The sequence below is a fragment of the Nilaparvata lugens genome, chromosome X (genome assembly GCF_014356525.2).
Source record: "Nilaparvata lugens isolate BPH chromosome X, ASM1435652v1, whole genome shotgun sequence".
In the NCBI taxonomy this organism is placed as follows: domain Eukaryota; kingdom Metazoa; phylum Arthropoda; class Insecta; order Hemiptera; family Delphacidae; genus Nilaparvata; species Nilaparvata lugens.
In genome coordinates, this window is record NC_052518.1 from 74,211,204 (window position 1) to 74,238,646 (window position 27,443).

Genomic DNA, 27,443 nt, shown 5'->3' on the forward strand with positions numbered 1-27,443 from the left:
TTGTAGAACATACAGACAAACAAACATGCACACCGATGGACAACGACTTTGGCCTTGAGTCAAAAGTTAGAACTCGTCACTCGTTCAATTTATACAATATATTGCGTTTTTGCTGGATCATGAGTAATGACGAGATCTAGACATCAGCCGGATTAGAGCCCACAAATATTTCAGATCAATTTTGTCAAGATTGATGACACCATAATATAGCACCTTATTCATCAATTCCTCCACATTTATAAAAAGAGGAGCAAATAAGTACCTTCTTAAAATCTACAAACCCATGATGGAAAAAAATTACAATTGATATTTATGTTCAAAAATAGAAATCATTGAACAATTGACAGATTCTAGATAAAAAAGTGAAGAATAATTATGAGCCTGTAATTCATCCACATATGAGAACAATCTGTATTAAAAACGAATAAAAAATTATTCAGGAATTCAGCTTCTAGTGATGGAATTTGATACAAACTCACTCATTTCATTTATTCTCTCACGTTTATAAAAAATCGACTGCTTGTTAACTTATTCATGATGAAACGAAAATGTCACTCTCTCACTTTAGTCCTGTCAACGAAAGATTATAGAGGGGAAAAGTTTGGAAGACAATTTTTGACTCCGCAGCTTATTTATGGATAGTAAGGGGGTAAACATATCAAAATTCCTCATTCTACCCACTGTGCTAAGGGGATGGGGGTGGTTTGAAAGTATCATATTTTGGTTTTGTGCACATATCTCGAACAATATGCAATATGTGAATATCTCGAAAACTAAAGGAGACTTCACACAACTCTAATGAACAATACTTACAGGAAATTTATCCAGCTGTATTTTTGGTTCAGTTAGTCAAGTGGCTGAAATGCATTGTTTTCGAGATACATGCGTGTAAGCCAGAAATGAAAAAACGCAACTTTTAAACCATCCTCATCCCTTAAGCACAAGGGGTAGGGAAGACGACTTTTGATTTGTTTATCTTTTAACTAGTCCAAACAAAGCTGCGAAGTCAAATATTGTTTTCCAAATTTTCCCTTCAGATTTCCCTGTCAATTGATTTATTGTTGTTAAACTGAAGATTTTACACTCAACACTATAACGGCTGCAATAATCGTAGGAAGATGCGTAAAATAATGAAAAAATCTGGTGTGGTGCACTCACACATTTCCTTGCCTTTATGAAAATACGAGTGATACGCATTGTAATCTATCACATGATGTACCGTATTAATTTGAAAATTGATCATCTGACGCATCTGAAGTGTTCACGCGCATCTCAAGTCTACTATTCGAAGATCTGAGCCTTATCATGTGACAGGACAATAACGCTGGAGACACACGAGGCGATTAGAATCAACAGCTGCCTCTCTCATTAAGTTTTCATTTGAATTATCACATTTTCTCGAATTTCGAATTCATTTTCAATTTTAGGTAAAAATTTTACTGAACATTCTCAGATTCTTGTGCTCTATCACTTCCACTTGAAATTTTCCATTTAAATTGTATGCTATCTGAAGCCTGATAATTGGAAATCTAAAATCAAACTTTGCACAGATGGGGTGGAGCTCCTGAAACTTTTACAGATATGGGACTTGTGGTAGTTGATAGAGCTTATCAATGACTGCTTTAGGTATAAATTTGATCAAAATCGTTGAAGCTGTTTTTGAGGTAATCGCGGAATGACTTGAAACCCAGAAAGGAGAACTCCATGCATGCAGAAATAGTGTAATGTTTGTGGAGCAGCATTCACCAGTGAATGACTTGATCTGTTGGATTGAGATCAGATCCCTGGAATTCTGGAGCAGATGTCTTAGATCTGTTGGATTGAGATCAGTGCCTAGTCACTGGAGTCCTGGAGCGGATATGCAGGATCTGCTGGATTGGGGTGTGTGTCTATGACCTCTGGAGAGTTGCAGAGGAGGAGTCAAAAAGTGTCAAAAGCTGCGTACAGACTTGAGCGCCGTGAACACACGCATTTCACTTTTCATCAGTTGATGCTACGCTTATTATATCCGTACCTTACTGTCTCATACAGATATGATTAGCTGATGGAAAGACGAATGCGCGTATTCGTGGCGCTCAAGTTTGTACGCAGCTTTTGACACTTTTTGAATCCTCCTCTGCAACTCTCCAGTGGTCATAGACACACACCAATCCAGCAGATCCTGCATATCTCGAGAAGCATTAATTTCTCGAGCATGTGAGGTTTGGATTTATAATTCCACAGCTGTTGCTGTAAAAGTAAAATACAACATGTAATGGAATTGTATCGAACTTTCCAAATATTCCTAACACGTCAATAATTGAAGATCTAGTTCTTCAATGTTGTTTTCCATCACGAACTGCTTATTATTAAATCACTTTTTGCTATTGGAAAAAACGACTAGCAGTCATATATTTTACAATGAATGAATTAATCACTCACTTTGACAACGAGATCTTTCGGTAGGTTCGCCATCTTCTTGGTTGTACTCATAAACAAGTAGAAGGATAGGATGGCAATTTTTAGTGTGCTGTTGGTGTCTATTGGATTAGTGTCTGTTGGTGCTGTTGGTGTCTATTGGTGTCTATTGGGTTTGTTGTGGCTGAGAAGGTAATCAAAGAGGATGTGGGATTTGAAGTTGGTTTGTTTGTTTAATATACATTGTCTATTGCTTTTAAATTGGGTGTATATCTCAAACTGTTCTATTGTGTCCAATTCTGGTCCTTTGTTTTTTATGTGTATGATTTGTAGATCAGTATTTATGTTTGTGTGTTTGTGATTTTCTTGAATTAGGTGGTCAGCAAATGTAGATTCTGTTTTTGTTTTTAGTCCCTGGATATGTTCCTTGTATCTTTGATTGAAAGAATGGCCAGTCTGTCTGATATCGAATTTATCACATTCAGAGCATTTTAGCTTGTATACTCCTGGGAGTTTGAGTTTTTTGTTGTCTTGAATCTTCTCTCTTTTATTGATTTGATTGTAGATTTTATTTTTTGTTCCAAATGCCACTTTATACCCAGATTTTCTAAACATATTTCCTATTCTGTCGGATTTGTTGTTTATGTATGTCAGTGTTATGAACTTTTCAGTTTTGACCTTCTCTTGTTTTTATTTTTTATTTTTTGGAGTAGCTTGTCGATTAGGTTGTGTTGGTATCCGTTCTGTTGTGCTAAATATTTTATGGTATTGAGTTCTGCTTTGTAGTGTTCAGGTGAGAGGGGGATGGTTTGAAGTCTGTGTAGCATAGATAGGAAAGCTGAGTGTTTATGTTGAACAGGATGATTTGAGGAGTTGTGAATAAGGGTATCTGTCATGGTTGGCTTCCTGAATATGTTGAAGGAGTGTTGTTGGTTGTGTTTTGTGATACTTAAATCTAGGAAATTGAGGGTGTTTTCATGTTCATATTCAGCTGTAAATTGGAGTTTTTTATCGATTATGTTAATTCTTGTTCTGAGTTGTTCACATTGTCTTTTATTGTCATTAAATGAAAGGATGATGTCATCAACATATCTGAATCAATATATTATTTTTTTGCTGTGAGTGTTGTTTTTCAAGATTTGGTTTTGTTCTATGTGTTGGGGGTACCTATATTTCAGCAAAGACACTTGATATTGGAGAGCCCATTGGGAGGCCGTCAGGTTGGGTATAGTATTTGTTGTTGAAAGTGAAGTAGTTTTGAGTGCTGATAGTTTTTAGAATTGATATTATTTCATTGTTTTTTTCAGTGGGCATCTGTTTGTTAGTGAGGGTGTTTTTGATTATTTCTATGGTCGTTTGGATGGGGATATTTGTATAGAGGTTTGTTACATCAAAGGATGCAAGGGTGGAGTTGTTGGGTATTTTCTTGTCTTTTATTTTATCTATTAAATCAATGCTATTTTTCAAATATGAAGCGTTTTCTATGTCTATCAACTCTCTTATTGTTTTGTCCATGTGCTTTGCTAATTTGTAAGCTGGTGCTCCTTCATAATTTACTATTGAGCAAATGGGTGTGTCATGTTTGTGGATTTTGGGTAATGTTTGGAGAGTTGGGGCAGTAGGGTGGATTTGTTCTGGGTACCTTTTCTGGTGTTTGTTGATCATGTGGATTGAGTTGTTGATAGTTTGTTTTACTGTTTTTTGATATGTCTCTGTAGGATCTTTTTCAAGTTCAATTATATTGTTTTCTGTGATGAATTTTATTGTTTTTTGGATAAATCATAATTGTTCATTATTACTGTGCTGTTACTCTTATCTGCCTTTAAGAATGTGATGTTGTGTTCCTCTGCTTTTTCTCTCAATTTTTTTAGCTGTGTTGTTCTCTGATTGATTTGATGATGTTTTTATTTTGTTTCCTATTTTTAGAATTCGGCAGGCTTCATATCTTAGTTCATCATGATTTTCAGAGTTTGTATGTTGTAGTCCTATTTCTGTGTCAATAATTATGTATTTTTCAGTTTTTGTGTTGGTTTTGTATTTGAGGTAGTGCTTCAGTCCTTCATTTAGGAGATTCATTTCAGAGTCAGAGAAGGTTACATTTGTCAGGTTGATCGTTCTGGGGCTAAAGTTGTGTTTAGGTTGTATTGTTTGTGTTTTTGTTTTGAGGTTATCAATTTTTTTAGCATGTTTCTTCCTAATTTCTTCTATTTTCGGTTGAATCCAGTTATTAGATGTTTTTTCTGATTTTCAAAGTAAAAATTGCCATATGTGTTTGTTATTTTGAGGTGGAGTTTCAGAAGTTTTGCATTCAGTTGGTCTTTCTGTTTGTATAAGTGTTTGATGTTTTTTTTTATGAGCATTTTTTGAGCTTTTTGTTGTGTTTTTTGAGCTGGAATGGATTTGTTTTTTATTTTTATTTTTGCATATGTGATTCCCATACTTAAACATGTTTTGTTGAAATTCATGTGTTCTATTGCCTTCCTTGTGTTCTGGCAGAATACAATCCTCCAATGTTGTTTTCCATCACGAACTGCTTATTATTAAATCACTTTTTGCTATTGGAAAAAAAGGCCAACAGTCAGATATTTTACAATAAATGAATTAATCACCTACTTTGACAACGAGATCTTTTGGCAGGTTACCTTCTCAGCCACAACAAACCCAATAGACACCAATAGACACCAATAGATACCAACAGCACTAACAGACACTAATCCAATAGACACCAACAGCACACTAAAAATTGCCATCCTATACTTGTCTATGAGTACAACCAAGAAGATGGCGAACCTGCCGAAAGGTCTCGTTGTCAAAGTGAGTGATTAATTAATTTATTGTAAAATATATGACTGCTAGTCGTTTTTTCTAATAACAAAAAGTGATTGAAAATCTAGGTTTTAAGATTTTATATAAAAGGAAGCCATTTCATTGAAAGGACAGTTTAGTCTAGTTTAGAATCGTACAGTACCATCATATAATTGTGACAGTTTTATTTGTATAAGTAATTTATATTTTTCAAGTTTCAAAGCGTTTTTCTAGAATAAAATGCCAATTGCATATCTCAAAGAATTGCATATTCGTTTCGTGGTGATAACACGTAACACTACTTACAACTATTTAACTCAATTACTTTGGCTATGTTTATAGATATTAATTTTCTTATCCTTCACAATTAATCCCAAACAGTAATTTTTCCTCAATTAAGTCATGGGGTTGTGATTGTAATTTATAATAGTTGATGTTATGTTTTGATCTAACAGATGAATTGATGAGTGGTTGCGATTTCGGCCCTCTATTTTGCATTCGTCTTGGGGAATAGCAAAAGCATAAAACTTATACATGCAGATGAAGGGAATCTCGGTAATATATTCAGTAATATTCTACCTTTATCACTTTCTCCTTTTTCATTTGGAATGTTATCAATGAATCCACTCCATTAAATATAGTGGATTTTTAATATTTTTCTCTCTTCAAATCATATCAAAATTATTTGAATAAAATCAAAATTTTTATTTACAATTCAAAACAATTGAGGTACCTGTCAAACCCGAAGGTTTTTCGGCGGATGCCCGGTTACAAAAGTTTAATTAACTTAGTAAAAATAAATATGACACTTCAAAGATTCCAAGTAGAAGATAAAAGAAAACAAATACAAAGTGCAAAAAGAAAATAATAAAAATTGACGTGCTACCAATTTATCCTAATAGGTTGGTTAGCATTCACCTATCACCTAAGGAAAGTCATCGGTTGCTAATAAGCTAATATCTTGATATATCATGAATGGATCTAATGCTTATGAATAAGAACTCCAGTTCAGAGCAAATTGAATTATAATTTATTAAAAAATGATTCAAAGATTTCAGCTCACACCAGAACAAATAATCATACATGGATCAAACATAGATTGAACATGATCGAGGTTACTAATATGTTTGTTCTGTTCATCAAAACAGATTCCAACAGCTTTCACAAAAACTCAGAAATGATTACTTCAGAATCAAAATTAAAATATATAACTTATAGATTAAGAATACTTATCTATCATTTACAGGTTTCAAAACAGGCTTATGGCTTTCAACATTAAACAAGAAATTCAGCACAACATGAAAAGAAAAAATTAAATCCACATCTCATGTATGCTCAATCACATCAATAAACTTTACATAAACATTTAGATCACAAATAACATATCTTCAATTTCAATTATTTAGGAAAATTTCAACAGAAGCCAACACTCCTAACATAAGCCAGCCATTGAAAAGTTTGAGAGAGACAAGAACAAGAAGTCTTCCCGGTGAAGCCGAGACACGTCATCATCAATTGCCAATTAGCAAAGAACACAAGTCTACAAACATTATATATCTATTATTTTCAATAAAACTTCATTTTTAAAGTTATTTTAAATTTAATTAACCTTTATAATGTTTAGAATTATCTGTTTATTCAGAAATATAACTTTGTTACAGTGATCCAGTGGAATGTTCAACACTAGTATATATGATAAATTCCCTGTGAAAAGTTTAGTCCGTATATCGATTACACTGATATTTGCTATCAAGTTTTATTAATATTTTGAATATCGAATTGAAGATTCAATTTTAATCGAGAAAAAATGTAATATTACAAATTACATCATATTTTTCTAGAGAATTATTAAGAAAAAAGGGAAATAACGAAAATTCATTGGAAAGGAATTAATAATAAAAAAGGCAAAAGAAGAAAAATTGTTTCACACTAGTAATACAGTAGTACATTTAATGCAGACGGCAGTGACAATAAGAGAACATTAATTTATTAAAACTTCAGCCAGCAAAATTTGGTAAATTCTATTAATGTAAGCAAATGCTGTAATTTTTCAACTTGACGATTCTTAAATTTCATGTATGTTTGTAATATTATTAGTTTTATAAATTGATTGTGCTGTTACTATTGAGATACAACATTACATCCTTCTTACAGTAGTTACGAATATTTGGAGGAAGTATGTTGAATAAGTAGGGAAGTACATAGTGGAGGGATCTTTTACCATAAATATTATTGAATTGAATCTGGGTACGGTACTACATATATTGACGGAGATCTTAAATTGTAGGGTGAGGAAGGAGCAAGGAGTCTATAGTGTAAATTGTCTTTGTGGAGTATTACAATTTTGGAGAGGTAGAAATGTTTGGGCGATAAGGTATGATAGAATATTTGTAAGCTACCTGGGTTGTATGGATCAATATTATTAACATCAAGAATTCTGTAGTTATACATTTCAATGTTCTCAATTGTATTCGTTCAACTCTAGATAAAAGATAATTAGCTGCACTTCTCCATGATTCAATGCCATATCTAATTATTGGTTCCATGAAGGACTTATAAATCAGATACAAGAGATACAAGCAGTCAGGGGTGATATTTTAAGGCAAATAAAAGACTTTTTCAATAAGCGCCGCTTGAAGTTTTTTGAAATGTAGTCTATGTGGACACCATCTCAGGCTACTATCAATTAATTGTAATGCCAAGGTAACGGGTACTATTTCAAAAGATCTCTTGTGTACTCCGATTAAAAATCCAGTTTCAACTGTCAGGCAGCCACCAAGGTGTAATAGAGCATCATTGGACTCTTTCATGGGGTCTTTGAAGAAGCCTGACTGTTTCGATTCCAGTTCTCAGACAGATGATGATATTCTAAAGTCCAAAGATGAATTATTAGGGAGAATTAAACAGCTTACAACGAGTCAGTCTGCCCTAGTTGAAGAGATTCAGAGACTTACCATGGAATTGGATAACCGAAATTCAACAAATTCTCTTTCCAGTGTGACTCTGGTTGATAAAAGTATAAACACCGAAGCGTTTATCCATGCGAAAGTTGTCAGAGTATAAATAAAAGTAATGCCAAGTTCAAAGAAGAGAATAATTTTTTAAGTGAGAAAATTGGAGCCATGTCAATCTCTATTGAAACAATGGAGGCGGACAATAATGCCTTAAGGAATGAGTTAATAGCACATAGGAAAGAAGCTGATAAATGGAGGTCAATGTATGACAATTTATGTGTCGCATCGAATAAGTACACTGGTAGTCCTATTGGAGTGTACAACAGATTTTCATTGTTATCTGTAGATGAATCAGACTCACCCACGACTGTTCACGGACCACCAGTAAAGCTACGGATCTGTAAATCACCAACATCTCGAAAGCGTAAAACTCAATTTGCGAACCATGTCAAGTATATGAACTCTGATAAGAGTTCGGAAAGAGTTGCTTCTCCAATTCCTCGCGACAGTGAAAGAGTTGTCTTAAGCTCGGCGCGTAATTTGAATAGACGACAAAATGCGGATGGTGTAATAAAATTATTTTCCGCCAGCCAAGGAAGGAGATTGAACGATTTAATTTCAAAAAGGACCGATGCTCGAGTTACTAGTATTCTGAAGTCTGAGGCACGTTTCAGCTCAGTTATTTCGGAGTGTGATAAGGAATGCGGATCCATGTCTCAGCGTGATCTCACGGTTCTGATTGGTGGTACGAATGACTTTTCAAACGGCTCTGGAGAAGGCTACCTCGAAAGAATGGAAGCTCAACTTGAAAAGCTGAAACATACTCGGGTTTTTGTTGTAAATATACCGTGCAGATATGATCTCCCTGTGTTTTTATCTATTAATGTAGCAATATCTCAGGCTAATGAAAAACTGAAGCAGCTTGTCAGTCACTTTGATAGTGTAGAATTATTTGATGTGTATGGCATAGGTAGGCGTTTTTATACTCGCAATGGTGTCTACATCTAAACATCATTGGAAAGAACATTATTGCTGATAAGATTCTCAATAGTTTTCGAAGTGTCGGGGTCGAGGTACTACAACGACAGAACTCTTTGGAAGGTTGTGGTTTTTTAGGACTCTAGATTTAGTGAAAGATATTGCTTATAAAATACCAATTAGAATGAGTCAGTCTCACACTGATAGAAGGTTCCAGTTACACAATGCTTCTCATAATCGTGGTGTTGGCCTCAGTAATTTAGTTATTATTCCTTGTCAAAATTCGACGAAAAGAAAGATGAATCCAAGTATAGGAGGAGATGAATCTCGCATTGATCACTGTGATGATGCTTCAGTAGGCTCTCTAAAGTCATGTTTCAAAGTAATTCACCAAAATGTAGATTGTATTGCTAACAAGATACATTTTTTAAATGATTTAATTGAGGATGAAAACCCAGATGTATTGGTAATAACAGAGCATGGTCTTAGAAAGTATGAAATCGATTGTATTGTTTTGAAAAATATGTTTCTCTCAACTTATTACTGTAGAGATCACATGATTAAAGGTGGTGTGGCCATTTATGTGAGTGAACAGGTCAATGATCGTTCGAGAGCTTTGGATGTGGAGCAATGCTGTAGTAAGGGAAATATTGAGGCATGTGGGATGAGGTTCAGGTTGAGAAATAGGATTTTTGTTATTGTAGGAGTTTACCGTTCGCCAAATGGTGATTTTAATTTATTTTTTGAAAATTTCAAGTCGATGATGGATGAGTTGCTTGTAACCATTGAATACAATATAATACTGGCGGGTGATTATAATATTGATATTCTAAACGACTCTCCTATCAAAAGAGATTTATTAAATACCTTAAATCAATTTGGTTTATCTTATACTGTACATATTCCAACCAGAATAACTGCAAATAGTGCTACAGCTATAGATAATGTGGTTACAAATATTCCTGAAGAAGGCTATATGGTTAGTGTTTTACATACATTTATATCTGATCACACAGATCAAGTATTCTCGGTATTTCATGAGGGAGATTTCAGGGTGCAGAAAAAGAGTTTAACAGGTGCGCATGATTGTAATGAACAGAACATAGAATGTTTGCGACAGGCATTAAGTGTTGAGAGCTGGAGGGCGGTCTATGACCAATCCGATCCAGATCTACAATTTATAAATTTTCATAGGAATCTGATCTATCATTTCAAGGTACATTGTCCGGTCAAAACAGTCAGCAAGAGATCAAATGATAATAGGCTGAGAAAACGTTTGAAAGGTCAGTGGATGACTAAGGAGATAGAAATAATGAGATCTCTTCTAGAGATAGCAAAAACGAGAGTGAGTGAAGGAGTGGACATAGACATTCAACTACTTAAAAAAGTAAAGGAGCATTACAACAATAAGGTTGAAGAGGCAAAGAAAAAACATTTCAGTGAATATATACTTTCCTCTGCCAACAGAACCAAGTCTAGCTGGGAGATTGTGAATAGACTTAGAGGGAGTAACAAAAAAAGATCAATGCCCACCGAAATTGAATATAATAACAAACTGATTACAGGTAGCAAGTCCATAGCTGAAAGTTTTAATCACTTTTTTGTATCCATAGCTCCAGCAAATGGAAACTCTGCAGCACAAGAATCATTGAAAAAGAAAAGTCATAAAGAATGTTCCAAAAATTTTGTGAAAAAATTTTGAAAGGGATTGATGCTGGTGATTATGTAACTGCGCTTCTATTGGACCTGTCAAGAGCCTTTAATAGTGTCAATATCGATATTCTTTTATGCAAGTTATCAAAGCTCGGAATTAGAGGCGTGGCGAATAGATTGATAGCATCATACATGAGCAACAGGTTCCAGTACACATGTATATCTACTCCTAATGGGTTAGTAAACTCAGCCAAGTTACCATTGACACGAGGCGTACCACAAGGCTCAATTTAAGGCCCATTACTCTTCATATTATATATAAATGATATTCAATTCAATGTTCCTGTCACTGATAAAATTACTCTCTATGCCGATGATTGTACCTTGCTATTTAAGAGATCAGATCTCATAGACTTGGAGATTGAGGCAAATAACATGGCAAATGAGGTTGTGCAGTTTTTTAATGATTCAGACCTCACTATAAATTCAAACAAAAGTCATTTCATCAGCTTTGATTATAAGTATCGTCCTTTTCACCCCACCATAACACTTGGTGAAACGAACATTGAAAGTTGTACTGTTGTGAACATGTTAGGTTTGTCGATGGGTTCCAAGCTTAATTGGGGGGATCATGTGAACAAGATATCATTAAAATTGATTAGGTCACTTTTTGCATTTAGAAATATTGTTAAACGGGTGCCTAAAACAACAGCAAAAAGTGTCTACTATGCACTGATTGAATCCCACATTGCTTATGGCATTGAATTATGGGGGAGTACCTCGAAGCAAAACATTCAAAGAATTTTTGTTTTGCAAAAGTCCGCAATAAGATACCTGGAGGGGCTCAAATTTCCACAGACATGTCGGGAGTCTTTCAGTAGCCTAAGTATTTTAACTGTTCCATCATTGTACATTTTCAAATCAATATTACATCTGAAGGATAGGTTGAATTCATTCCAAGTTAACTCAGATATTCATGGCTATAACACTAGAGGAAGGAATAACATTTCAGTTGAGAGACATAGGCTGAGTGTATTTGAGAAAACACCTACTTATAGGGGACAAAAGTTTTTTGCGAAACTTCCGGCTGATTTGAGAAGTATTGTTGAAGAAAAACAATTCAAAACACAACTATATTCTTTTCTCAGTGAGAAGGCTTTCTATGAGGTTGACGAATTCTTGTTAGAGTGAAAAAAATTATTATCTGAATTTTGAAAATTTAATGAATTGTTGAATTTTATTAGAGTTTTATTTTAAGATTGATATTTTATGTTATTATGTTATTTATCTGTGACGTTTTTCAACTGTATTACATTGTTTTTGTTATACTTTTGTTGAGAATAAAATATTATTACTATTATTCATTAAAGTTAGAGACGGACAAGTGCAGATTTGAGAAGCATTACTGTATTAATTTTATTGCTCAGCCACTTTTAAATTCCCATGTCCAACAATCAGAGCTGTATCGTCAGCATATATTTATACTTCTCCACGTCTGATTACTATAGAAATAGAATTTACATAGATATTGTACAAAATGGGACCTAAAATGCTTCCCTGCGGAACCTCAAAATCGTCACAAAATTTCACACAAAGTTTTGTGTGTATTTAAATTGAAATTCAATATACTTTCATAGTAGCAATTCACAGTTCAATTTCAAAGTAGGCTACAGTATATTAGCCTACACTGTTATACTGACTACACTTTGTTCTTTCAGACTCTAGTTCCTGTTTTTGTTCCTCTATTTTAACGGCATCCAACATCCTTATGACGAATTAGCATCCTTAGCATCCAGCATCCTTATCTGTCAAGTAAATCATCAAGACTAGAGCTTCTAACTGTCTAGCTTGCAACTTATTTTGCTGTGACCATTTCAATTTCCTTCTTGGATTGATTGGGTTCACAGTTCGATGTCAAGACCCCGGCGCGATTAATAGTTTCGGTTGGATCGTTTCGATTGAAATTTAATGATTTTTCACTGGAATCATTATTATTTATTGATTCAGCGATAGCTAAGTAGATCTTCCGATTTCAATAAATGTGGATGCTCTGTGCTTATTTTACTATATCTATGTCTATAGGCCTGAACTATTCAAATAGATGATTCACAAACTTGTATCCATTCCAGGATGATTTGAGTTTGAGTATCTTGTAGTGAATGCTTTTCGCATGCTTTTTCGTCAACTTCGTTGATCTCTTGTCTACATTGTCTGATACTGTTTGTGCAGACTTCTCGACAAACAATTCAACCTCTATCGACTAAGAAGAAAATTTATCTAGAAACCAAGACGAGTTATTGCGTAGTACAAGTCAAAAACTTATGAGTCAAAACTATCTCGTCGATCTCTAACATAAATTGGAAGGAAGAGAATGGGGAACACTTTTCATACTGAGATGTTTCTTTCTCTGTGCTGAAATCACATAATATAACAATGAAAAAAATCCTATTCAAATCGAAAAAATGTGAACAATACTGTACACAGTATTAGAGTATTTTACAGTGTAGTAGAGTCGTATTTTCCAAGGTTTCTCAGAGGAAATGAACCCTTTCTGTAACACCCCATCTATTTCAAAACCCCCCACTAAACGGGTCAGCTTTGCTTTTCCATACAATGAAACACTATGCCTATGTGAAAAATGTTGTGCTATTGGAGTCCTGAACAAGGGAGGTTATTGGTAATATTTTACACTGATTGAGGATGTTGACTGAAATTAAACTCGGATACGAAATAAGAGGCGTAAAGAATGAGCGACAGTTTCGAGCTGTCAGAAAACGGAAGTGTAGATTAATTCTGTAGACAGTAATCGGTCGCAGTAACACAATAAATAACGCTCACAACCAAACAGTTACAAATAAGGTTCTAAATTGAATACCCGCATCCCGTGGAGTAGAAATATCCCATGCTTACCACTCGACTATATCTATACAAAACGTATCGTTATAGGAAAACAAATCACACTTTCAGGTGGAAATTAGAATATAACTAGTGACAACAATGTAATATGAATGTGATGGAATATATTGAAATAGAATAATATGAATATAATTAAAATTATTATTTCATATTTTGAAAATCACTGTATCACTGACTGAGGAAGCTTCAGAAATATCTCCATGTATAAATTCAATTAAGTTTGTAGTGTGAATGTTGATGTTGTGGAACTTTTCCATAATTGAATAGACTTAAAACGTTGTCAAAAATCCACTTTAATTAAATGAAAATTAATATTTTACAGGAGCATGCTCTCGTGTGTGCTCACGACAAGTCTATTCAATTATTCAATTGTTTTAAGTCTATTCAATTATAAATTCAATATGATGTCCATGAATGGATTTCATTTATCAATGGATGTCTATGAACTATCTTGCTATGTACTATGCTATGATAATCTGAAGTGACTGTGAATTTCTATCAAATTTATAAATACATTCTAATGCCTTTATTTTTACACTTTATGAAGATTACCATTTTTTTCTCCTCTTTCATGTAACCCGCAGTCTATGAACTAAACATACAGACTTCATAAGACTTTCAAATTTTTTCATAATGATAATTTGATAAATGCGTGGTGAAGGGAACGGAAACTTCAATTTCCCGAATTCCAGATCAGGGGCCTGCAAATATACTTGAAAAAACAGCTGAATTAACTATTTTTGTTATTAGTCTACTATTTACTTAATTAACTAAAAAATTATTTCTGAATTTACAGTACCATACTATATATTACAGTTTATGGAGCTATTCGTGAATTTTATAGGTGATATTTTGAAATTAGTAGCCTTATAAGAATAAAAGGCTTTATGATGAAAGTTCAGTGCTGGTTGTGATCTAACTCTGGAATAAACCCACGGAAACTGGTAGCCACCTAGTTTCAAAGAAGTGTTTCATCTATAATATTATTTCTGTTCATAAATTTCACTAATAAAATCTTTTTCATTTCAGAAGGTCAATGTCGAGCATGCAATCAGGCGGAAACCTATGAGAATATCGTTGATAACTTCTGTAGGGCTGATTTTGGTAAAATATCTTCATTTACTTTTTCACAGTAGAACTTCAATTATCTGCACTCTGATTATCCGAATTGCTTTTAGGAAAAAGTAGGCGTATTTCCAAAGAAAAATATTTCCGTTAATTTCAGATGATATGATCAAAATGGATTAACACTCTTTTAGCAAAGTTTTTATTTATATAGTAAAAAATTTAACCGGTTATAAATAAATTAAATACACTAATCCATAGTAATGGAGGTTTCTCTAAATTTCGAGGTTTAAGTGAAAACTACAAAATGATCCGAATATTTGATCAACCGGTCTAAATTGATTAAGACAATAAATTGGAATTCTTTTGTAATATAAGGTTTAGTCTAGAATTACTTAAATAAAAATGTTATAAATTGGATATAATTCCTAATAAAGTATTTCAATATAGCTACTTGAATTGTTGAATTGATTATTATTTAAATTACTTGTACCCTTTTTATAATATTTTATATAAACACAACTAATTTAGAGAACTGAAGTTCCAAATGCCAGAGACGTCTTTGAGCATTCATAGCTTAACAAAGATTTTTTAATAGTGTTTTTTTTTAATAAGTAACAGACACTATTGCACTCAGACAAGCTTAAACACTATTAAATTAGTTGTTCGCGGAGGCATTACCACTAGTACAAGTTAGTTATGTTTATGTAAGATATTATAGAAAAGGGTGCTAGTAATTTCTATGATAACTGATTGGATATATTTTATTCGTGTCAGGAACAAACTTTCCAAGTCGCCTACTAAAATAGTTCATTGATGGATCAAATGACTTGGCAGAAACGATGACATTCATATACATCAGAAGACAACAGATAAAACTGAAAATATTATCATGTAGAAGATATATAATGTACATTATCATGAAATATTAGAAAAGCCCATTCAGTAATTAAACCAAAGCTTATTTTTTGGTATCTTTGCTCCGACTATCTGTGATTCCAAGCAGCCTAAAAAATCATCTCAAATCAACCAAACTTTCACCGTTCAAATATCCTTTGAGGACATCGGTTCATAGCACCAGAAATAAGGGAAGATCCAGTGATAAGGAAAGAGTACTGAGTTCTCTCTGACAGCAAGTTACTCTTCAGATATATGCACCGTAGGCCTATTTGCCGCAGCACCGGACAGCTGGCAATGAATTGCTCATCTTCCTCCCCCCACAGGTTGCAAAGAGAACTTCACTTTCTGATTGATCAAATACTTGGCAAGTTGAATAAGCTCTGTTGTTGCCTTCAGGAATCATTTCATCGGCCTGAAATCTATTGGCTCATGAAAGTAATTTTAGCCAGTGGATACAATTAAGGTGCCCACTTCTCAGCAGCCTCTTCATACTCCGCGTAGTTTCCTCTACCTTTTTGACAATCCCGTCATCCAATGCCCAACATTGGAAATGAAACATTCGGTGAAGTAAAGTTAGAAACGTTAATTCCGAATAGTCTTTTCAGTGTCACGAAAACTCCTCTCTCAATGTTCTCCTCCAGCTCTGATATCGTCGGTGTTAAGATCCTGCGATATCTATTACTTGGGAGCTGGAGCTGTAAGAATCCATTGATTTATGCAGTTTCTCTGTGAAGACAATAGCAGCGGCAAACCTCAAGCTCCAAGAAACATATGCCGTACTCCACTACATTGTACATGGACCTCATTGTACATCGTACATTGGGAGGCTGTGAAAACTTTTCGAATGAAGATTCCTTGCACCTTTTCTACATCTTAGTATATTATCTTTCCTCCTCATACTTGTGCTTCATAACAGAGTGTACGGTAGATCTGCTCATTGCATCAAATACACTGACTATGGACTTGAATGAGGTGCTGTTTTGTGTCAACTGCTTATTTTACAGGTTATTAAAGGTAACTCTTGCTGAAGATGACTTTTCCTTGAAGTGATTGTCAGAGACAATCACGATGACAATTTTTTCCGAAATTTTTGTAGTATATATATATATATATATCGTCTGACCGCTACCTTCGGAGCGCAGGTAATCCTACACTGACTCCTGCCTGTGCTTCGAAATTCTTCCTCGTGGTCGAAGGGAGTACCTCCTCCCCTCTCACACCACCACGTGTTTGGCTTGGCGCTGCTGGGTAAATGGAATTCCCGGAGAAGTGTCTGGCTTTTGTGATGTGTTTGTTGTGTTCAGAATGATTTTCCAAAGAGAAGAGATATTTGTACTGTCACTCTTTTGTTAAGGCTACCTTGTTTCTCTATTTCCAAGCTTCTCGTACAATCCTAACCAGAAAATCTTGAATGTTGACTATTTATTTAGAATTTTTAAAGTTTATTTCGTGCCCTGTGTTCTTTTCGTGGTTGTAAAAAGCTGAGGTGGATTGTTTGTTTTTTATGCTCAGTTTGTGTTCCTCTATCCTGGCTGATATTCTTATATTTGTTTGACCTACATACATATTGTCACAATTCAGGCAGGGGATGCTGTAAACGCCTTGATTTTCTAGCTCTAATCTCTGATCGGGTTTCTTTAAAAATTTTGAGATAGTTCGAAAAGGTTTGTAGACTGGTTTGATTTGAAGTTTTTTCAGTATTCTTCCAATACGATCGGTGGTATCCTTGATGTATGGAAGGGGGACGGTTTTCTTAAAAGCTTTCTCTTCCTTGAGTTTTTCTTCAGGGTTTGGAGGTTGTTGTCAGTTGTTTTTTCAAAGATTTTTCAATTATACTACTATTGTAACCATTACTCATCAGTATGGATTTGATTGTCTTGATCTCCTCTTTTTCGTTCTTTCGTCTTTTCGCTCATGAATAATTCGGAATTTTCAAATGAAAAACGACCTAGAGGATCACCTGGTGAGAAAAGTGATTTGAAAAAATTTAATAGTGAAAAAATGTCTGGGAAAGTGAGTGATATGTCGTTAGAACAATTAATGCTTTCGTTTAGTGAGATTCTAGATTCAAAGTTAAGTAATGTGGCTACGAAAAAAGATATCGAATCACTTTCGGACAAAGTTAGTGCATTAGGGATAGAGAATGCATGCCTCAGGGACAAAGTTGATTTGTTGGAGAAACTGAGTGAAAAACGTGATCTCAGACTTATTGACTTGGAAAGTCGCTCTCGCAGAAATAATCTAATTTTCAAGGGAATAGAAAATTTAGGTGGTGAAGACTGTATTGCTAAAGTGAAAAAACTGTGCTCTGATATTTTAGGAATACATGGGGAAATTTTGGTGAATCGTGCTCATTTTCTTGGTAAAGGAAATAAAACCGTAATAGCGCACATTCCGAGGGATGAAGATATTAATAAAATCTTTGGTAATGTGAAAAAACTGAAAAATACAAACATTGTCATTCATCGAGACTATGCTCGTGAGGTGAGATTCAAACGGGGGAAACTTCTGGCTTTGAAAAAAGAACTGTCAAAAATGGTGCCGGACATTGATGTACACCTCGGTTTCGACTTCCTAAAAATCGAGGGGACTCACTTCCACTGATCGACGGATAACAAGTTGATGGCGGGGGCGGAGGATGGCGTCGAAAAACTCAAATCAATGCTACATGTGGATATGAGTCGCTTTCTAGCGGGTCTAGCGGAGCAGCCAGCCAACTAGGAAACTCCCACTGCGCGTCTGCTGTTCGAGGAGCCGAATGTGCAGTCTGTAGTTGTGAGAGAAAGAGATGAACACCTTAAGTTGTTATATTACAATGTGTGTGGTTTGAAAGACAAGGTGAGAAATTTTAAATTTGTAAATTTTTTAAAAGATTATGATATTATTTCTATTTCTGAAACACACATAGTGCAAGAAGATGTAGAGTGGATAGGTGATTATTTCATTGATTTTGAACTGGTCTGGTGTTATGCAAAGAAAAACTCTCACTTTGGTCGTGCTAGTGGGGGTTTGCTATTAGGTATTAATAAAAATTCAGCATTTAAAGAAAAACTTTGTTTTAGAAATATTGATAATGTGAGTGTAATTGTTGTAAAATTGTATAATTCCGTTTGCTTGAATGTATTGCCAGTGTACATTAACTGTAATAATTGGGAGAGAGAATTTTATGAAATGAATAATTTACTGTTGCAAAACGCAGATGAGGGATTCTTGGTTTTAGGGGATAAGAACGTGAGAATAGGTACAGAGCAGAGATTATCGAGTAAGATTAGCCAATATGTGTCGGATAGATTGTTAAATAATAGAAATTCCAAAGATAAAACAGTCAATAATAAAGGCCGGCGTTACTTGGAAATGTGTTCAGAATTAGGATTTATTATACTAAATGGTAGAATGAATAGCGATCTAGAAGGGGAGATGACTTTTGTGGGAGCAATGGGTGACTCTGTGAACGATATAGCAGCAATTAGTATGGAGTATTTCAATTACGCATTGGATTTCAAAGTCGTCTCCCAGTCATTTTCTGATCACTTTCCAATCGAAGTTATATTAGACGTAGGTAAGAAGCCAGGTGATAATTATCAGTGTTTACCTCTATTGCCAAAACTGTCTTGGAATAAGTCTATTTCTGAAAAATATAAAGATAAGATAACAGTACGAGTAAATAATGATTTATTGTTGAATGAAAATGTCGAGAAGGCATGTCAAGATTTGTCAGAGTGTATTCGAAGTGTAGCTAAATCTCTTGGATCCGTTCGAAGCTTAGATAGGTACAGACAAAAACAAGCATGGTTCGATAATGAGTGTTGGAAAGCCCGAAATAAGGTCTAATCTTTTCTAAATCTGTACCGCCGTATCAGTAATGATCACACCCGGCTATTATACTTAGTTGAAAGAAATGATTACAAAAAAATGTGTAACGAGAAGAGGAAGAGTTATCAAAAGGCTCTCCTGAATAATATTTCCTCGGCCCAAAACCCAAAAGATTTTTGGCATGCTCTAAATAAATTTAAAATTAGATCAAAAATTGTAAATAATTCAATAAATCCACGTGAATGGGTAGAGTATTTCCGTCGACTATTAAATCCTGAAATGTTAGCATTGTCTTGTTCATATGCGGAACCCTATATTTATAATGATAAATTAGATAGTGACTTCAGTCTGGATGAGTTGAATATAGTTTTAAAATCAGTAAAAAATAACAAAGCGCCAGGAGAAGATCAAATTCCCTTTGAGTTCTATAAGAATGCGCCGCCCAATATGCTAGATAGATTACTGAATATTCACAATACAATATTTACAATAGGTAGGGTCCCAAGTAGTTTCAAGTCTTCCATCATTTTTCCGATTTTTAAAAAAGGTGAGAGCAACGTAGTAGGTAATTACAGAGGTATCAGTTTTTTAACAGCATTCTTCAAAATTTTTGCAGGGTTAATACTAAATAGACTTAATCACTGGGTGGAGGAAAATAACGTACTAAACGAGTTTCAGGCGGGATTTCGTAGGGGATACTCTACTATTGATAATATATTTTCCTTGACATCTATCGCTAGTCTTCAGTTAGCTAAAAAAAGAGGTAAATTATACTGTTTTTTCGTGGATTATTCAGCCGCATTTGACTCAATAGACAGAAAATCTCTATTATATAAGCTTAGTAATATGGGCCTCTCAACAAAAATGTTGGCTATTTTGAGAGCGTTAAATGAGGATACTTCTGCTAGAGTATGGTGCACTCAACGGTCTGGAGAGGGTGGTCTCTCACAACGTTTTCAAACTAAATCAGGATTGAGACAGGGCTGCTTAATGAGTCCCTTGCTATTTTCTTTGTTTTTAAATTATTTAAATGATGAACTGGGTGGAGGACTATTGATAAATGGTAAGAGGATTCGGGTCTTATTGTACGCTGATGACATAGCTTTGATTTCTGACTCTCCAGTAGGGCTTCAGTACATGATAAATAATTTAGAAAGGTACTGTGAAATGTGGAATTTAAAAGTAAATCTAGATAAGTCAAAAATAATGGTCTTTAGGAATGGAGGAAAACTAGCTGGGTGTGAGAAATGGACATTTAAAAATGAGCAGATTGAATGTGTAAATAGATACAAATATTTGGGGGTAGTTCTTACACCAACATTGAATTTTGAAGCTCATTTGAAAGAAAAATCAGATAAGGCTAAACTTGCGGTGAATTTGGCTTGGAGAGGTCTTTTAAATAGTGATAATATAGATTTCACAGCTAAATGTAAATGGTTCAAAGCTTGCGCAAGGGCAGTTCTGTGTTACGGAGCTCAAGTATGGGGCTATAGACAGTATGATACTGTAGAAAAATTTCAGAGATATTCATTAAGAAAGTGTTCTCGCTTCCTATAAACACCCCAAACTACATGTTGTTTATTGAGACAGAACTGTCACCTCTTTTTGAGTACTGTCTCAGGTTGCATTACAACTATATTACAAAAGTTATGGAAATGAAAGAAGGTCGATTTCCAAGATTTCTAGTGGAAGAAGTAATAAAAAAGAGAGTCTTCTGGTTTAAAGATTGGAGAAAATTGTGTAATGATATAGGGATAAGTTATAATGACAATATTAATTGGAGTAATAAATTTAAGAAAATTCTCTCAGGCTTGGGCATAATTCACAGGGATAAATTCTTACAGGACGCACAAGCAGGCCATTTCCATTCATTGTATACATCATTGAACCTACAACTGGGTGAGAACAATTACATAAAGAGGAATAATTGTGATTTGTGGGTGATGAGATGGGTGTTTAAAGCGAGAGGCGAGCTGATCGATTTGAACTATAAGCCATGGGTGTCAGATAGGAACTATACTTGTTCTATGTGTAATTTAAAAGAAATTGAGAACGTTTTCCACTTTGTTGGGCGATGCCCATGTTTGAAGGAATGGAGAATTAAATGGTTAGGGGCGGCGGTACTCTCTAGAGAAGTATTTATGTCTTATATGAATGGCCTAGATTGGAAGAGATTAGCTTCTTATTGTAGGGACGCTTGGAGATATAGGCGAGAACTAGTCCAGGATTTCAACTGGTAGGGTATTTTTGTCATGCTCTGGGGAAAAATATTTATCTACAATAGGTCAAATTCGTGAGTCCTCTACCTTCCAGAGGTTTGATTTGAGAGCAAACAAACTGTTGAATTTAGTTTAACAAAATAAAGAGAAAGTTAGATTTTATTTGTTAGAATAAGTTCAGTGCTAGCATTATTTGAAATTTATTATTTTTCTTATTGTTTTATTTCTCGAGGTATTTTATGCTTTTTTTTCTCAGATTTTTGTTGTATTTTCGATTATTACAAGTTATAGTCATCTCTATTGCTTGATATTGATTTATTTTCATTGTTATTGTCACTAGTTTCAACATTTTACCGACTTTCCGGCTGACGATCAAAAAGTATCAAGCCGTAAATGTGTGTTACAAATTTCATTGCATTGTATGAAAATACTGTTCAATAAAGCATTTTTTTTCTTCTTTCTTCTTCTTCTTCTTGATCTCCTCTTCTTTGCTTTTTTCATCAGTGAGATGGAGAGATCAAAAAGATTAGACTATTGACTACAGAGAAGGAATGTGCGGGGTGATGATGAGATAGTGCATTGAGGTATCTATTTGTATGGGTTGATTTTCTGTATACAGATAGTGTTCTAGATTGCCATTTTCGTTTCTGGTGATTAGAATGTCTAAGAACGGTAGTTTAGCTTCTTCTTCTTCTATACCCCAAAATACAGTTCACTCTCGAAATAGAAGAAAAAGCTGAGCTACAATTCTTAGACATTCTGATCACCAGAAACGAAAATGGCAGAAAATGGTTGCAGTTGAAATTCAGAGTCTACAGCATGTTCATCATCTCTCACTACTGGTGCATCCTGGGTTATTATAGAATTTGCTAGGTTTGTCCCGACTGTGGCAAAATATTGATTAAATTGATTGGCAATTTCGATGTCTTCACCAGGGCGGGAGAATGCACTAACGGGGAATGATTTACTATTATCTATACGACCTGAGATTTCGTTTAAAACCGACTAACATTTTCTAGGGTTACCAGTCGCTTGTTCAACTTTTTTTGTAATAGTTATACTTGGCTCGCTTGATTGCTGAATGTAGCATATTTCTATATTGAGTAAACTCATGTCTAAGTAGATAGTTAAATGGTTGTCTATTGAGTTTTTTTTGAGTTTATCATGATGTCGAATAGAATTTACCAGTCCAGCAGTTATCCATGGTTTGAGTTGAGTATTTCTAGATGAAACTTTTACTTCATGTGATTTTTTGGCAATTATGTTTTGTACCGATTCAATGAAAATATCTTTTGCATTGTAAATGTTGTTTTGCTCAATGACTCTATTCCAATTGTGACTAGAAAGTGTGTTCCTCACCTTTTTCCAGTCTGTTTTAATATTGACTCTATCTGTATTGGGCGGCTTATGAGTTTTTGTCCATATATATTCAAGCAAATAGCATAGTGATCGGTAACCGAGGACTGCAGAATAATAGAAGATGCATTGAAGAAACACGGAAGCTTGACAAAAAAGTGGTCAATACAGGTGCCACTGGCCAGCGGTGTAATTGATTTTGATTTTGATTTTTATTTATTTTATCAGAAAAATTCATAATACAATAATTTGTAATAATACAATATACCAGATAATAACAATTGAAAATTAATATTAATGAATCCTTCTGATTAAATTACATATATGCAAAGCTTCAAAGCTTGACCGCATATGGGAGTATCTACAAAAATAAAAAAAATCACTTTAATAACAGTACACTGCCAATACAAAAAAAAATATGACACATTCACTTGATTCTTCCACTACCAGCTATATATATAGAAGATGTAGAAGAAGCTATGAAGAAGATGTAGAAAGTATATTTAATATAACTGTATAATTGATAGTTCTTAGCTTTGGACTCGCTTTCGACTGAGTTAAGAGGATATATATATAAATCTACCATATTGGAAACCATCAATGTCATTAGAAATTCAAAGCTAAAAACTATCAATTATACAGTTATATTATATATACTTTCTACATCTTCTTCACTCAGATTTAACAGGAAAGTCTTCAAATTACGCTTGAACAGCTGTGGTGAGCCACTATCCACAATGGATGAAGGCAGTTTATTACAGAATTTTCCTTCTAAGAATAGAAACGATTTTCTAAAAAAGGTTGAATTGGGTCTTGGCACTCTAACCTGACCAGCCCTCCGAGTAAGAGGCACATGCTCAGCTAAATCCACTGTATACCCAAGTTCCCACTAGCCCAATAAAACTGCATAAGTACTTTGAATATGTATAATGGTCTTAGGCTAAGAATCCTCAAATTGTTGAAAAGATTGTGCAAGCAATAGGTTCTCCATGCAGGAAATGGAGCAAAGATCTCTGTAAACGCATTAGTGGTTTCAAGTGGGTAATGTAAGAACATCCCCAACATGATATGCCATATTTAAGTCTGGAATGTGCAAGTTAGAAGTAAACATTCTTCAGGATATAAATTGGGCATACATTTCTTATATTATTAGAATCTATGAAGAAGCATACGCAGGCTATTTTTCAATATTGGCACATGGCTCCTCCACAGAAGATCATCTTCCATAGATATACCCAAATATTTTACTTGACTGGATTGTAATATATTGGAATAGTTACAGCTATCATGTACGAGGCAGAGAATGTTGTGGTATTTAAGTCGTTTCTCGAAGGTGAATGATTCATAAATTGAAAATTTAAGTATGTTGTTTTGTTAGCATTGAGTTTCAGCATATTAAAGGAAAACCACAGGGATAACAGATTGAGATCAGACTGCATCTGAACCTGCAGATTTTTCAAGCAGTCTGCACCATAGTTGAAGGCAGAATCATCTACAAAAGCAGTTATGGTTCCATAGAAAGGCCCAAGATAGAGATCATTTATAAATATCAAGAATAGAATGGGTCCTAAAACAGATCCCTGTGGAACCACAGCACAAACATGTTTCACCGAACTTTCAGTTCCACTTACACACACAAACTGACTCCTGCCTGAGAGATATGACTGGAACCAGCTCAGTGCAACACCCAGAACACCGGCTAACTTCAGTTTCTCCAACAGAATATTGTGGTCAATTGTGTCAAAAGCCTTATGAATGTCCAGAAACAGTGCTGAGTCTCTTGAAACATCTTTATTATTGATATTGGAATGGACTTCAGAGAGAAACTTGCGCAGAATTAGCTCATTACTCATTCCCTCTCTGAATCCAAATTGATTAGGGACAAAAAATCTGTTGAATGTGGAAGAGTTATAAGACGAGGCTTTACTAGTTTTTCAAATAGTTTAGAGAAGATAGATAGCAAAGAAACTGGGCGATTGCAATCAATTGTATTCCCCTTCTCGGAATAGCTATCACTTTGGCCATTTTGAGGTCAGATGGAAATTTTCCTTCATACAGACTTCTGTTGAATATATATGGAAGTATTTCACATATTTTCGGTGCTATTTTCTTTATCAAGAATGATGAGAAAGTGTCCGCACCAGAAGATTTGTTACTGGATAATTTATGAATAAGTAGCAACACTTCATCTGCACTGATAGGCATCCAGAACAGTGTGATCTTGGACTACACTTGATATTGAAAGACCTGTGGAAGACATTCTTGGCCTCTATTGGCGGGTTGGGAGTGGACGAATCCGTTTTTGCCACATTTATGAAATGATTATTCAGTTCCTCTGCTACTTCCTTTTCATCTGTTATAAGTTCACCTCCTCTAACAAAATTTATGGATTTCTTAGTTTTCTTCCTACCTACTAATTCATTGATAACATTGTTTTTTGCTATCACCCCTGGCATTAAGAAAAAGGGCCGAAAAGTATTTCTCCTTTGCCTCCTTAATCCATTCATGTATTTTATCCTTGAACTTCCTGAATTTTCTCTCTGCTAATATATTGTTTTGGTCCCTTTTCATTATTTTAAATAATTTATCCCTAGTTTCAATAGCCTGAACTAAGCCATCAGTCATCCAAGGCTTGAGTGCCCTAGAACGGTGGTTGCCTGCCATGGCTGTTTCTATGTTTATACTGGAAGACTGTATATATGTCTGTAAAGTATTCAGAAAAGCTGAGTTAGCCGAATCTACCTCTACACCATTATAAATAGACATCCAGTCCTCCATCCCAAGTAGCAATTTATTTTCAGCTTATTTAGCATGACATAATCTACTTTGGAAAACTTAGTGACACCATGAGTATCGCAGATTTTCTTTGACGGTATTGCAGCACAGACGGCTCTGTGATCAGTCAATCCTGCATCGATCACTGCTGCTAGCACATCCGATAAGGGCCTACCTCTGAAAAGAATGTGATCAATACATGAAGAACTGGTATTTGTTACTCTAGTATCTATATTAATCAGAGTCCAGACCATTCAGAGCTAAGATTTCAAAATATTTTTCGACATTAGAATCCATATGGTTAATATTAATATTAAAACCTCCTACACAAACAATTAACTCCTGCTTTACATTTTCCAATAACTTTCCAAATGAATCTTAAAATAAGCACAGGCAACCACTCAGTCTCTGTTGGTCTCAATGTCCCACTAATCTTCCTCATAGTTTCATTGTGTTAGCATCCTAGTTTCTAAAATTAATAAAATATTAGCAATGCCTAACCTTCGAGTAACTGTACAGCATTCTCTCTCAATAATTGACAGAGAAGGAATTATGCTAATGTAGCCAATAAAAGTCAGATTATGAAAACAAGGAATTTATTCAAAAGGAATGAAATTAATTATGAAATAAAATTCAAGGCCAACAATTTTGGCAAGAGAATGAAATTGAACAATTTAAGTAATTTTGAGCAAATGTAATTGATAGTTTTGGATGTAGATTTCAAAGTGATTGACAATGTCTGAAATAAAAGAACCAAATTAATGGAACAGCAAACATGAAATCAATAAAAAAGTAATTAAAATAATAGATCAAAAGAGTAGCTAGAATCTCTGAATAAATGAAGTTACACCTAAACTGCAGGTAAGGAAATTCACAATGCTGAATTAAATCTATCAAAGTTAAAAAATATGCATAGACTAATATTCAAGATTGAATATAATTCTAAATAGTAAATTGAATTAACCTTATTGTCAGGTAATATGTTTCACAACAGTGAATTTCAAAGTGGTCAAAATAAGGAAACAAGTGATTGAATAAAAATTCAAATTACAACAATCAATTTTTGGTATAGTCAAAGCAGGTACCTAAGTAAGTGATTGAGTAAAGATTCAATAACAACAATCAATTATTCAATGTAGTCTAAGCAGGGAAGTAAGTGATTGAATAAAGATTCAATTCACATCAATCAAATTTTCAATGTAGTCAAAGCAGGTAAGCAAGTGATTGAATAAAGATTCAATTCACAACAATCAATTTTCAGTATAGTCTAAATTGTAATACAATTGACTAGTAACAATTTTACAATAAACAAAACAAATGAATAAATGAATTGGAACGAATACCGCCTTTGTGGATGCTCCAACCTCGCTGAAGCTGAAGAGGGTCCCAAGGGACATAATATGTGGATTGGAACGAGTTGTGAGCACACAGAGCCCAAACAAGACAGAAAACATCCAACAACCAAGCCCAGCATCATCAGAAGCAAATCTCAGTTGTTGAAAGTACTTGAAGAAATTCTTGATGCAATCATCAAAGGAATGTAGAATTGTAAATAGCAGTGGAATATACAGGGTGATTCATAATTATGGTAAAATAATTTAATACGTGATAG

The 27,443-nt window shown here is 34.4% G+C and overlaps 1 protein-coding gene across 4 annotated transcripts in view; it reads left to right on the plus strand.

Moving 5' to 3' along the window:
- The window catches only part of LOC111058326 (secreted frizzled-related protein 5), a 66,267-nt gene that overhangs the window by 13,138 nt on the left and 25,686 nt on the right, over nt 1–27,443 (plus strand). For 2 of the 4 annotated variants that reach the window (XM_022345843.2, XM_022345839.2), the window contains exon 2: nt 14,733–14,807. The exons of the other annotated variants lie outside the window; for them this stretch is intronic. In XM_022345843.2, coding sequence (XP_022201535.1) covers nt 14,733–14,807 — 75 coding nt within the window. The remainder of the gene's footprint in view (nt 1–14,732; nt 14,808–27,443) is intronic. 4 annotated transcript variants of the gene reach the window in all.